At 32.7% G+C, this 15,423-nt stretch overlaps 1 protein-coding gene across 1 annotated transcript; it reads left to right on the top strand.

Annotated features, from left to right (window-relative positions):
• The first annotated feature begins 573 nt into the window (after positions 1–573).
• Positions 574–14,882, top strand: LOC144853549 (structural maintenance of chromosomes protein 5-like). Its single transcript, XM_078711251.1, has 23 exons — positions 574–1,001; positions 1,182–1,323; positions 1,837–2,067; positions 3,156–3,218; positions 3,784–3,996; positions 4,527–4,688; positions 4,994–5,127; positions 5,864–5,939; positions 6,246–6,363; positions 6,767–6,921; positions 7,154–7,267; positions 7,729–7,817; positions 7,987–8,119; positions 8,668–8,844; positions 9,112–9,281; positions 9,835–9,958; positions 10,356–10,478; positions 10,827–10,952; positions 11,552–11,701; positions 11,852–12,022; positions 12,118–12,297; positions 12,552–12,647; positions 12,932–14,882. The coding sequence occupies exons 1-23, from the start codon at positions 925–927 to the stop codon at positions 13,058–13,060; spliced, it is 3,153 nt and encodes a 1,050-aa protein (XP_078567377.1). The 5' UTR covers positions 574–924; the 3' UTR covers positions 13,061–14,882.
• Positions 14,883–15,423: the final 541 nt, after the last annotated feature.

Raw genomic sequence — 15,423 nt, forward strand, 5'->3', positions numbered from 1 at the left:
TCAAAAAGTCACATGTCACATCAAATTTCACTTTAGTATTTGCTCAATGCAGTAGAAAAACATTTTGAGTGTGTTCATAAAATATTCAAAATAATAATAATGATTTTCAGTCTGTTTTTTTTGACAGTATTTTTTTGTATATTCTATAAATATCTTGTTATATATGTTTTTTGTAAAAAATAAATGTAATGAATCAACAAATAACCTGTATTTGTATATAAATAAAATAACATTTGCTGCAGTATTTTTCTGTCTATATTTGTTTCAACATGATGTAGATAATTAGTTGAGGATCATAGCAACACTTCTGCATAAATTAATTTACCAGATGGTGATGATGCCACTGTCTTTAAGTATTCATTAAAAAAGTATTGAAAGTACATTAAGCGATTCTGTATTATTTATTATACAAGGGAAGAGTGAAATTATACCTTCTTTAAGCCAAACATTCAGCCACAAATCAGAAACAGATATTGGATCAGAGGCATGGGATGAAATTGCAGCAATGCGTGTTTCAATAAATGCACATGTGACGTGCCATAAAAGTTTAGAAGGTTAAAAGAACGAAGTAAATCAATCAACAAGTTGACAGATTTTCGCGCGGTTTACTTTGGTTTAATTTCACATGGCGAAAGTAGATTCCAAACCATTAGTTAGTTCATAAATATAGCCTGCCTAGTCAGGTCTAGGTTTCATTTAGTTTGTAGATTTGATTGATTTTCTATCTGAATTCTTTTTATGTTTTTTTCGCACTGCATTTTAAGTCTAGGCCTAGCTAGGCCTACCACCTACGTACGAAGAGGGATTGGGCCTAGCTCACAGCAGGCGATCACACGGTTTACATCCATCCATCCAAGTCTTGTTGCTGTTGTTAGGCCTACCTCACACATCAGGGCGTAGATAATTTGATTGTTGACAGTCATCATGCCGTCTAAGAAGACGAAGAAAAAGGATGAGTTTATGGAGGGCTCCATCGTAAGGATAAAAATGGAAAATTTTGTGTAAGCAAAATACTGAATACATTAATAAATACGTATACAGTACTAACTAACCATGTTTTGTTGTAATTTTAACTTTGATTTTTGTTCAGACATGAAAGTTTGTGTGTATTTTTATAGTGCATTATAATATCACTTGATAATTACAGTAATTTAATTTTAATTAATTAAATTCTATTTTAGAACATATACTTCGTGCGAAATTTTGCCAGGTCCTCATTTGAATGCGATTATTGGTCCGAATGGAACAGGAAAGTCGTCGGTGGTTTGTGCAATATGTCTTGGTCTTGCTGGCAAGACTCAAGTATTAGGACGTGCAAAAGATGTAAGTACACGCTTCCTGATTGTCTCCCAGAACTTGAACAAATAAAGATGTATAAATCTAACTTGAATTAGGTCATTGTGTTAGTTTGATTGATAAAGTTATTCACTTTTGCAACAAAAGAAGAAAAGTATTAAAGTTGCTTATAAAAAAAACAGTTAAATTTAACCAAAAAGACAATGTGTTTTCGGTTGACTATTTTTTACACTTTAAATTATGATTTTATCAGGTAAATAATTTTTTTTTTAATTTTCAAATTGAATAAAAGTGTGATGTGCCCAAATATGGTAGTGATATAATGTCATTATGTCCAGAGCTTTAAACCCAGAACATACTACAGTGTTCGCTCAAACCTTGTCATAAAAATGTACTGTAAAGTCATTTTCTAATATTATGTACATTCAATGATTAAAAATACTTCATTATAGATTGTGATGTGCCCAAATATGGTAGTGATACTGTAAAGTCATTTTCTAATATTATGTACATTCAATGATTTAAAATACTTCATTATAGATTGGAGAGTTTGTAAAACATGGTGCAGAAAAAGCTACAATAGAGATAGAGCTGTACAATCCAAAGGGTGCCAATTGGGTAGTAAAGAGGGAGATTCATCGCCAGAGAGAGATGATTGGATCACGATCGACTTGGTATCTTCAAGGGAAAGCGGCTAAACAACGAGATGTTGAAGAGATGATTGGATCATTAAACATACAAGTGTCAAACCTTTGTCAGTTTCTTCCACAGGTATAGTAGTTAAGCTCTGGCCACACTATCAAACTAGTTTGACAAAAGTGTGATGTGCCCAAATATGATAGTGATATACCCAAATATAGTAGTGATATGACATCATCATGTCCATATATGGGCACATCACATTTTTTTTGTCACATAAATTTTGATAGTGTAGACTGACCTTTACATTGTTTGTCTATAGTTATAAAGTTTAATACTATAACAAATTTGACTGGCATTTTAAATTTTATATATGCCATGAATTGTTACCCAATTTAGACATTGATATGTATAAGCATAATAATAATAATATAGATTTATATAGTGCACATACCACTCGAGAGTGCTCAAGTGGGTGTTAAAAAAAATTCAATATACAGCATAGGAAAATTAGGAATAGTTTATTATGGGGATATACCCAACTAGATTGTAGATGTTTCTATCAATAGATGGTTCTGTGTTTGAAATAACAATTGAACTATTGAGAAATAGTAGGCTAACAATTTAGTTTCAAGTTTCAAGTTTCAAGTTTATTGTTTCACACAATATAATACAATATGAACAGAAACATAAATTAATAAATACAATTGTGTGAGGAGGACACATTAAGCCAAGGCTTTAAGTTTGGTCCTCCAGATAAGTAACATATTTAATTATCTAATTTAAGTGAGAGAACAAAAAAAAAAAAAAAAGTTCTTCCTTTCGTCAAATTGACAAATAAAACTAAACAAAAAGGCACAAAAAAGAAACAAAAAAACAGTCTTAAGGCAATTGTGAATTACTAATGTTCTAAATAGTTTGAAATAAGTGTTTGTTTGTATTTTGTTTTAAATGTATTTATGATGGTTATTGCTTTTAGATTGAGCGGTAAGTTGTTCCATATATACGGTCCATTGTAAATAAAAGATGTTCTTCTAAGTAATATGGTATGCTTTTCATATATTAGATTTTTTGCAGTTGAAGATCTGGTGTTGTAAGAATGATTAAAAGTATACCATGTCATGAGAATACATTTAAACCTGGCAAACCAATTAGAAAATGTCTCTGGAAAAGTATATTGGTTCTATACAACCTTAATTTATATTTCGTTTTTTTATCAGGATAAAGTTGCAGACTTTGCCAAGATGAACTCCTATGAACTGCTTGAAAGTACCCAAAAATCGGTAAGTTACACATTTTTTTTTTTACTCTTCTGAGTATGTTTTGAAGCGATTTAGCTCGTCAGGCTACTTGCTGATTCTATCTGAGTAATAAAGTGGCTCTATTGCTAGCAGCATGTCAGCAACCATGTGAGTGCGCCTAAAGTTAAACAAAAATGAATATAACATATTGCATTTTATTTTATAGTGAAATACCTTTTAAAATTATTAAAATATCAGATGAATGAGGTAAGCTTGGTTCTCACTAGCGACACAATGAAACGAAACCTACGCAATGTAAGAAAATGCCCTTCCAAACATTGTGTTTGCCCCCGCCTGCGAGAAATCAAACCTGTGATGTTTGCAGCACTGTTGCGTCGTAGATTCCCATTTGTGATTATGCAATACATCACTTTGCGAAGATATTTCGTTCTAGTGGAAACCACGCTTAAAAGAGTGACAAATTCCCCTGACCTAGAATATAACTGCTCTATTTAATGTGCAGATGTTGCCTACTACTCCGGCTTTCATGGTATGTTCAATTCCAATTGGATAGCATGTCTCTTCACAAACATTTCATTTTCTACAGGTGGGTTCACAAGATATGTATGAGCAACATATGCGACTAAAGGAGTTACGTGGTCAAGAAAAAAACATGTTAAAAAAACATAACGAGTTGGTGGAGCACAAAGAGAAATTGGTTAAAATGAACCAGAGACTGGAAGAAGACGTGAGGAAATTCCGCAACAGACAGCGTCACATGAGGCATGTTGAGCTTCTGGAACAGAAAAAACCATGGGTGGTAAGTTGGTGCAGTGCCCTCTCTATTCAAACTTCTTAGACTAAAGCTCTGTCTACACTATTAAACTTTATGTGACAAAAAATGTGCCCATATATGGACATTACTGATGTCATGTCATATCACATTTGTTTGTCAAACTAGTTTGATAGTGTAGACAGGGCTTTAGGGTAAGCTGAGGATAACCACATAAGGGTCTTAGTTAAAGTTAAAGGTCTTAAGTTAAATACTTAGTGTTAAAAGAAATATCCCAAGTGTGTTTGAACACAGCAATGGGGCCTTATCTGTAATAGTTACAGATGTTTAGGTGGTGGTGATATTTTGTCCCAGAATCAATAAATAATAATAGAATAAATTAATTAATTATTGAAAAAAAACATGCAAAAACGTGTGAGCATGTGCAGTAGTAACAAGGTAGAAAGTCAATGTATTATCCAAAAATTATTGCTGCTACAGCCCTAAAAAATTGTTGCTTTTTTATGGTTTTTGGGAGTTATTTATACATTTTACAAAAATGGTTTTACTTTTCATAGGAGTACGTAGAAAAACGCAGTGAATTTCTGACATTGAAAGAACAGAAAGACGAACTAGCTCTGAAAGTTCGGGATGCGAGGCGAAAGAATGAACCTATGGCCAAGAAAGCAGAAGTGCTGGAACATAAAAAGCAAAAACTTGATCAAGATATGAGACAAAAGGTATAAACCCCCCTGTAGAATATGCCATCGCAATGTCACATAATAGTTATTCGGCAGAAACAATTATTTACCTGAAAAAAATAGTCAAATTGGCTGCCAGCCAATGAGATTTTGGTTGAATTTAACTGTTTTAATTTGTCGTTTTATAAGTGAAAACATTATTTTTCATTTTTTTTCTATAGAAGTGATTACTAACTTTGTTAAAACTACAAAATGGCCTATTCAAAGTCTAATTTTTCTTCATTTTTCATGTTTTTGGGGGACAATACATCTTTAAATCAATCAATAAATTATCTTGTTTTCAGCTAAGTGAGTTTAAAACGAACCAGCAGACTCTGCAACGAAAGCGTGACAGGTTGACAGAGCAAGAGGAAGAAATCAAAGATGCGCAGGAGGAGTTAAAACAAAAAAAGACGAAGGAAGAAAAAAGAAAGAAAACGTAAGCGAACATTCTGTTCCTAGTGATCACTCTAGGTTCTTAACAATCTTTTTGTATTCACTAATTTCACTTAAAGATATATTGTCCCCTGAAAATATAATTCTTAAAACAATTTTTTTTTAATATTCCATTTTAATGTAACATAATAGTTATCCACTTTGACCAAAAATTGGATTGAAAAAAATGTATTTACCTGAAAAAAATGTAATTTAAAGAAAAAAATTGTCAAATTGGCTGCCACCAGCCAATGGATTGTTGGTTGAATTTAACCTTTTATTTCGTCATTTTACAAGTGAAAACATTATTTTTTTTCATTTTATTTCTATGGAAGTGATTACCTTTGTTAAAACTACAAAATAACATATTCAAATAATCAGTTTGATTTAATTAATCTTCATTTTTCATGTTTTTGGGGGACAATACATCTTTGTGAGATATTTCACTTAAGTCAATAGATATTTAAGAAAAAGACATAGGTACAATGGATGTGAGTTGACCAATCACAAGCAACAGTTTAGATGGTCCATCGTGTCATGATCGGTCAAATTACTTGTGGTCAGCTTACTGTACGTCCTTGCATTGCATCTAAGTGGGAACCAAGCTTTAGTAAGATAATGTAGGCTCGTAATGTATTTTTGAAGGATCTGGGAAGAAATATCAATCGTGGAAAAGATATTGATGAAAAGACCAAGTACAAGTTATATAATCAAATTATGTATACATTATTTTCATTCAGTGTTCTTGATTGGAAGAAATCTCTAGATGGTTACCAGAAGGAATTGGATGAAATTCCAGAGAGCTCTGATATCAAGGTCTGTAAGAAAACAAAATATTATAATATTAGAATTAACAGCACTTAATCTTCTTAAGTTCTGTCTACACTATCAAACTTTATATGACAAAAACAAATTTGATGTGCCCATATATAAACATATGATGTCATATCACTACCATATTTGGGCACAGCACACTTCTTATGTAACTTTCATCAAGCATGTTCCAAATCCTTTTCTCTGTGAAGCTATTGGGTTCGAGGTCCACAGATATCTCTTGATGTAATCTCAATTCTATCCACTTTCTTTTTCATTTCATTATATATTATATTGATTGTGTTTTAGCCTGAAATTGAACAAAATTCTAACCGACTGCGACAAATAGGAAAAGAGCTAAGTAAAATAGATTCAGAATGCTCAAGCATTCGCAGAGATATAGAAGAGGCAAGGTCTGAAATGAGAGGTACCATTTATTTTGCGTTAAAACATTTTAATTTACTTATTCGGACATTTCTAATAGGCCTTCTATTTTCAGCCACAAGGTTTAACATGGACTTTAGGGGGCTTTCTATTACGACCTAACCTATGCATACTACGTCGTTATTTGAGCCTAGAATCCACAAAGAGGGCCTCTTCCAGTCAGCTGTACTGCTGTAGTACAGCTGTTAGAGCTACCCTTGTAAAATGAAGTTGAATAAATAAATAATAAATAAACCTGTGTGTTAAGGAATTGAGTCCAAATGTCCCTGCATGCTCACAATGCATTAATATTATGCATTGAAGAATAAGATCATATTCAGAAAACAAGCCAATGAAAGAAAAGTAACTTGACAAATATTTTATTTTGAATTCAATTTTTCTATCAGAGTTACAAGATCAGCTTAAGGTGCTGAACGACCAGCGTAATGTCCGCTTGAGATTCCTGGAACAGAGACGTAGAGATACATATGCAGCTGTGAAATGGTTGCAGGCAAACAAAGACATGTTTAAGAAACCTATCCACGAACCTGTCATGCTTGTTGTTAGTATTTACTTATTTATTTATTTATTTCACCTAGCAAAATGCCGGTGCAGGTCCTCCATTGTGTGTAAACTTTGGAGTTTTGATAGGCATTGTGTAGGATTTAAACCAAAGTTTAGTAAACAAACATATACCATTATGTATGGATGTCATATTGTCATTAACCATGGACTTCCACAGAGCTTACACAGGAAAATAAAACAAAATAATGTATGTTTTTTGTTCACTTTAGTTGAATGTTCACAAGCAGGAGCATGTTCGTTATATTGAGAAGACCATTCCAGAGAAGGAACTGTGGGCATTTGTATGTGAAGACACTGAGGATCACCGGTTGTTTATGTCAGAAGTAAGTAATATCCATAGAGGTATTATACAACTAGAGACTGAACTGCCAAGTAATACAACAGGGAAAATTACCACTATCAATCCCAGTACTAGCATAATATTTGGCACTGACAAATATTTTAACCTATGTCAACAGTTTTGACTGGTATGCACTTTGTTACTGAAGTAAAATATCTTTCATTGGTTTCTCTGTATCATCATTGATCATCTATCCATAATATGTCTTTGGCAACTTTTAAATCTTCACTATAGAAAACATATATGTATTAACCTTTTTGCCTTCACAATTGTAAATAGTTTTATATCTGTTTTCTTTCTTTTTGTTTTTCTTTTATATTTTATTTTTGTTGTAAATATGTTTACTGAACCACTTTGGAAATCAGTACATTTGTATTGAAAGTGTATTTCAGTTTAAAGAAAGAACAAATAAAATAAATAAATAACCAGTGATATTTGTTACAGGTCCGTGATAAGCAGAAATTGAGAATTAGCGCTGTTAGTATGGAGCCTACGCATCTTCCTAACCCTCAACGACCAATTGATACCCTACGGTGAGCCTAACAAAAAGACAACCTAGATATCCAGTTACCAATCATTGTTTTGGAAACTTGCATACACAAAGAACTAACAACTAATTAGAAATATAAATTAGGATAGGCCACAGGTTCCTAAAAGTTTCACCAGCGATTTGTAAAATCTGACCTTTGACATTTGTTTCAGACGATGGGGATTTGAGTATTACTTGACTGATCTGTTTGATGGGCCCCCGGCTGTACTAGCTTACCTATGTAAGCAGTACCGAATGCATAATATACCACTAGGAACAAAATGGACACAAGACAATGTAAAAAAGGTAACATTTTCATGTACACGAACACGAATATTATAGAATAAAGAAAACAGTCAAAAGTACGTTTTTGATCATTTTTGATCGTCTTTTTATTGCCATTTTGTTATTTTATATATTTTAATTAATTTTTAAAAAAATGTAAAATAACGAATGCAAATGTGGTTTAAAAACATCAAAATCAATCATTTTATACAGTAAAGCAAATGGTAAAACTAAACTACTTTTAACGTAACATTTAAATGAGAGAAAAAATAATATTTATAACAAAGATGATAATAAAGGTAGGACGAACCCACACAAGACAAAAAAAAAGCACGTCCTCATCATTTTGATGCAAATTTTAATGTCAGGATATCTATTCAGTGCACACCTGGTTTATGCAAATCAACCTAGAGCTGTTTAACAACTTACTTCTGGCAACTGGGGCTAAGTTTTATATTCCATTATGTATCACTTGCAACAAACCAGTGCATCCATTGTAATTTTAGCTCCTGTCGTTAAGAACTGCACCAACCCTGCCAATTGGTTGATTAAATTAAAATTTTTCTTAGGTTATTGATGAATCTGGCTTGTGGTATTTCTACACGCCTCATGAGAAATATTCCGTAAAGCAGTCAAAATACGGAAACCGGAAGAAGACATCAAGTTCAACTGGGGTCACTGAACCGAAAATACTAAGCATTAGCATTGATATGACGGCTAAAAGAAATCTAGAAATGCAACTGCAGGTATATGGAAAAATTTGTTTTTGACATATAAGAACAATATAACCTTATATTAGTTCCAATTCATTTTTGTACGTTTTTTCATTTTGTTTGAGTGGCACGCCTAATCTCAGAAAGAAGTTGTTCGCCTCTTTAGTCACTTTGGCGCAATCGAGGAGTGACTTTGTTTGTACTTGTGTTAGCCGAAATAATAAAATAAAATATCATATTGTTGCCCTTTGACCCAAAGTCAAAGTAACTTAATTTTTAAACTGTAATATGTTATTGTAGCAACTTGAGCAGAAAATCCAGATGCTTGCTGAGCAATACAAACAGCATGAGCAAGAACGCAAAGGTCTTACAATGCAGGATAACCAATTGAGAGATGAACGTAAACAGCTACTGAACCGACAGAACAGACGGAAGACTGTCATGTCTCACATAAGGCAGAAAACAGATGCGTAAGTTACCTTGTATTTGAAACACTGAAACTGTTAGAATCGATTGATTATATACTGTATTTATTTGAATAAACACTCCACTATGAATAAACGCATCGCTCAAATAAACCCCCACCCCCCATAGAACATCGTTTGAAATAAACGCCCTGGCTCCCCATTGAACATCGTTTGGAATAAACGCCCTGGCCCCCCATAGAACATCGCTTGGAGTAAACGCCCTGGCCCCCCCCCCCCCCCCCATAGAACATCGTTTGAAATAAACGCCCTGGCCCCCCATAGAACATCGTTTGGAATAGACGCCCTGGCCCCTCGAATGAATGTTTATTTTTTTCCTTGACTCAATGTCCCGCCACATGCATTCTGAATACACACAATATTGTATAATAATACACACAATATTGTATTATTATAAGGCATTCAATTTGTAGTGGAATTTGTGACTCCCATGATCTACAATTTACAAAGCATATTGATATGGATATATACTTGATATTTATATAATTGTTTGACTTTTTGTGTACTCGTTTTTGTTATTTTGATTTATTAATTACAGTATTGCTAAAAGTGAACGAGAAGCCTTGGATAGTGAAGCGGAGGAACAGAAATTTAAGCAGAAAGTAAAAAGTATAAACAGCAAGAAAGTGAAGTTGATTGTTGATTACAAGGACATTCTGATGGTAATTATACTTAGTCTGTTTTCATGTTGTATTAAATTTCTTCGTTAGTTAAAAAATGATTGATACTGTGGCTTAGGAGAAGATAAAACACATATGTTTCAGTACTATGGCCATATGAATAAGTTAATAATACTAGCCAATACATGTCTTACAGACAGGAATTTCCTCAATCTCTGTGAATTCATTGACATGCCAGAGAATTAAAAAACAAATGTTATACAGGATTCAGCTAATTTTGTTTAAAGCTCCGTCTACACTAGTTTGACAAAAAAGTGTGATGTGCCCAAATATGGTAGTGGCATGACATCATCATGTCCATATATGGGCACATCACACTTTTTTGTTGCATAAAGTTTGATAGTGTAGACAAAGGCTGAATACTATGGTTTATTTACAGGAATGCGGCACCAAAAGTAAAGAGCGTTTGATCATTGCATTCAAGTATGCTTTAGTAACTTCTGATAAAGCAAATTTAGAAGAAGAAAGACGTGAAACATCAGCACTATTGCAGCAAGTCACGGTAATTTATGATTCTAGTAGAATCCTAGACTAGACCTTTACTTGACTTTTATTTGATAGAAGTTTTGTTAGTTTTTCATATACTATAACAGTGGCAAAATCAGCACTGTGGTCATGTTACAAGAGTTGTCAAAACAATATAGATTATCTGATAAGAATCGTAGAAAGTAGGAGAAGCCTTTTGTCATTTTCCCCTTACTGAAATGTTTATATTTAGATGCGCAATTTATGTAATTTATAAAGGATGTCTATGGCAGTGTGATATTGAGATGCATAGAGAAATATGTATATATTTTGAAACTGGAACATTTTCAAATGTACATTATTCATTCATCATTCATTTTTCCAGGCTCAACATAAAGAGATTTCAGATTTGGCAAAGGAGACTAAAGATGAAGCTAGGAAGTTACTGTGTGTTGCAAAGAGAAAGACAGACACTGGACCAAATGAAGACTTGGACCCAGAACTTAAAGAGGTAAAGATCAGTGCATCATTGCATTAGATCAAGAGTATTTAATAATTGATTCTTTAAAATTCCAAACCGTATACAATAAGGAATGAAAAATTCTACCCATTCAACAAATACATTCATTATTTCTTTTATAACACACCTATTGGTTTAAAGGGTAGATGGGTGGCTAAGCCATTGAGAAAGGCAATAGAACAGTAGACAGCACACAATACAGGTTGCCAGCCTCGTGTTGCACAAAATACTTTACGACGAACTGAGCATTCAATATAACCATTAAATTGAGCATGCAACCATTAAATTGACCATGCAATATAACCATTAAATTGAGCATGCAATATAACCATTCAATTGAGCATGCAATATAATCATTAAATTGAGCATGCAATGTAACCATTAAATTGAGCATGCAACCATTAAATTGAGCATGCAATATAACCATTAAATTGAGCATACAATATAACCATTCAATTGAGCATGCAATATAATCATTAAATTGAGCATGCAATGTAACCATTAAATTGAGCATGCAACCATTAAATTGAGCATGCAATATAACCATTAAATTGAGCAGTACTATGAATCATGATTTACAATACTTTCAGATCTTCAAAAACTATCCGGGGACAGTTACCGAAATTGAAGATATGATTCACGAAGAGACAGTGCGGGCGAACAGTTGTTACCAGACAGATGCTAGAGTTGTTGAAGAGTACAATGAGAGGGAACAGGAGATTGCAGAGACCACTGAAGAGGTATGATTCAGTTTCCAAATGCTTCAGTATTCAACTAGTACTTATTAGAAATGATTTTGTAGTAGAATAGTTTTGTAACAATTCACCAACATAATTACATCGTGTAATCTATGAACTGTTTGTTAACAATACAAATATATCTATTTAAAGTTGGATAAACATATAAATTTCATGGAGACACACAAAACTGAGATTGAAGAAGGAAAACAGAGATGGTTGCCACCTCTAAGAGAGCTTATTGCTAAGGTGAATGTATCCTTCACTGATTTCTTCAGCCAGATGGGATGTGCTGGGGAAGTGGCTCTCGACTATGAAAATGAGGTTTGTTTTTGTTTACATTGCATCAACCAGTAAGTTATTAATGATAGTAAATAAATAATATGTAGTGAAAATTACATTTTTGTAAACTATTTTAGGATGATTTTGATCGCTACGGTATTACAATTCGTGTCAAGTTTAGAGCTAATGAACAACTGCGTGAGTTGACGTCGCACTACCAAAGCGGAGGAGAGCGTAGTGTGTCTACGATTCTTTATCTGATGGCGTTGCAAGAAATAAACAAGTGTCCATTCCGTGTCGTAGACGAAATTAATCAGGTCTGTAAATTTGTCATTTATTCATCAATCTTGTAGTCAGACAACCATACAATTTTTCAGCCAGTGGAAAAATTATAAATAATAATAATAATAATATTCATTCTTATGTAACGCTTAGTGCTTTATATTATTACCCCTAGAAATACAACAAAATAAGAAAAAACTAAACGATAGAGAATAACTGCAGTAGTATAATTTTGGCATAATCCCTTGTTTATTTATTATTTATTTTGTTTTGTTTACTTATTCTACAGGGAATGGATCCCAACAATGAACGTAAAGTGTTTGAGTTCATGGTTCAAACAGCCTGCCGTGAAGCTACTTCACAGTACTTTCTTATCACACCAAAGGTAATTCTTGAAATTAATTTATTCCAAATCTGTTTACTCTTACCTAATCTTTGGTTGATTTTAGCAACATTTAAAACAACACATACACTTTGAGTGAAAAAAAAGAGGTTGGAGGACTACTGTATATAATATTATTGAAGATGAATATCATTTTTTATTCCACTGCCCGTTCTATAAAAATATAAGAAAAGAATATATACCAAACCTGGGGAATATTTTTGTTACAAATAACTTTACAAAGATTCTTTAATTTATACTGTATAATTATGATTTGTTTATTTTAGCTTTTACCAAACTTAAAGTATGGACCCAAAATGGCTATTCATTGTGTGTTTAATGGTCACTGGGTTGACCCTCATCTATCATGGAACATTGATACATTCATTCAGTGTCAACGTGAAGCTGGACAGTGAAAATGGGGTTAGTACAGAAACCCCAGAAAATCTACTTTTATGCTGTTTGTTACAATTTTCGCAATTATAAATGTTTTTCTATTTGTTAAAAATTGATTTTCTTGTATACCATACGTATTTTAGCTTTAGTTTTTCCCTCGAGTCAGTTGGTTTCATAGAAACAGTTGGTGCTAACTTTGGTGGGTAGGAACCAACTTCATACCCGGTAAATAACTAAGCCTGAACTGCCCAGTGTAACAAGAAGATGATTATCTTTTTTGTAAGAGTTTAAATGTCAGAAGAAATTACAATTATCAGTAGCTTCTTAAGGATAACCTTTGCTTTTTTGCAAGTATGTTCTGTTTAACAATATACATGACATTGTTTTGATAAAAATTGAATTATAATTATAAGGTTATTAATACATTTATAGTGATCTGTTTGATAAAATAAATTGTTTAATTCAAGAAATATGACTGAAGTAATGAGGGATAAATGGGGGTAATAAGTCAGCATAATATTTAGTTGGGTAACTACCACCCCTATGAATGGAATATTAACAGTAGAACCCTTATTATGGGGGACACCTTCAGTACACAACAAAGTGTCACCTGAATAGGGGTATCCCCTGAATAGGGGTACTCCCTGAATAGGGGTACTCCCTGAATAGGGGTATCCCCTCAATAGGGGTATCCCCTGAATAGGGGTACTCCCTGAATAGGGGTACTCCCTGAATAGGGGTACTCCCTGAATAGAGGTACTCCGTGAATAGGCCTATATGTTAACATATGTTTTCCTTTGTTTGTCTCATAGACAAGTGGGCTGTGAATAGAGGTGTCCCTTGACAGGGTTCTAATGTTGATATTACTATAATAATAATGTTACTACTATTGTTTGACACTTTTTGCTATGCATGCTTAGTTTATTCTTAAATCAGTTGTTCTATGTTTCCAAGTTCTATAAATGTAATTTACCACTTGCCAAACATTTATAACATCTTTTGCTTATTATAATATCACTAATAATATATATAATATTTTATATTACTTATATTTAATTATTATTCTTGCTATTAATATTGTTTATGCATGTTTAAGGTTATATTGTTTTTCTAGTTTTTCATCTATCAGTTATTTTATTTGACCACTAACAATACATATTAGTTTGGCTAGTATTACTATATTATTAATTTTACTGTTATTAACTTTAATACTATACTATCAATTTTGTTTTTGCATGTCAAATTCGATCTAAATTAATGTTTGTTGTAGTGATCAAATGAAAACTGACCAATAGCAACCTGTGTCCATAGTATTAGTACAGGTATTACTATTATCTTAACTATCTTTTTTTAAAGCATGCTTAGTTCAATATAATAAACCAATATGTTATTTCGTTTTGTTTAATATTTAGCTTTTATACAATTCTTGTTGTATCACTTTTAAAAATCATTAAGAGGGAGCTTTCCATTTCCGACAACCTAATGATCAAGTCATCAAGTGATTTAGTCGGTCGTTTTCTGAACTTAGCAACGACTTAAACTTTGTGTGGAGCGATGAAGCATGTGTACAATGAATTGTCCTGACCTGATAGGTCGTCGGTTGTTGCATATCAAAAGCTTCCAACGACCTAAACTTTGTCAAAGTGCGGAACGATGAAGCATGTATGTACAAGTACAGAGCGATATCAAAAGCTTTCCTAATATTACCATTACAGTAACTTCTATTTTGTTTAGGCACACTTCAATATAAATCACTTGGTTAGATTGCTTTGGTGGAAATAAATTGATTACAACTCATGTTACTGTGGCAAAAATAGTGTAAAATTGGCAAAAATTAATAAAAAACCTCTCTATTTATAAGATCTGTTTGTGTCTTGTGTTCTGCACATGTGATATAGTTAAAATGTTGCAATTTTTTAAAATTATGTCGAAAAATAGAAAGGCCTGTACATGGCAACATTTCAACCCTTTTATTTGTTGGCGTAACTAGTTACTATGGCTCTATAAGATGATGATAACACAACATTTACACATATATAGCAATATTATCGCATAATTATTGAATTTCAAAAAGTGGATATTCTGTCCTTTTTTCGAAAAAATCCCTGTACTATAGTAAGGGAAATTTTCGAAAATGGCGAAATTTCGACCATTTTATTTTTTGACATAACTAGTTATTATGGCTCTATAAGATGATGATAACATAATATATGCACATATATGGCAATATTATCGCATTATTATTGAATTTTAAAAAGTGGATATTTTGGGTTTTTTTTTTAAAAATCCCTGTACTATAGTAAGGGAAATTTTCGAAAATGGCGAAATTTCGACCTTTTTATTTTTTGACATAACTAGTTATTATGGCTCTATAAGATGATGA

This window comes from Antedon bifida, chromosome 10, assembly GCF_963402885.1.
Source record: "Antedon bifida chromosome 10, ecAntBifi1.1, whole genome shotgun sequence".
Classification (NCBI taxonomy): Eukaryota; Metazoa; Echinodermata; class Crinoidea; order Comatulida; family Antedonidae; genus Antedon; species Antedon bifida.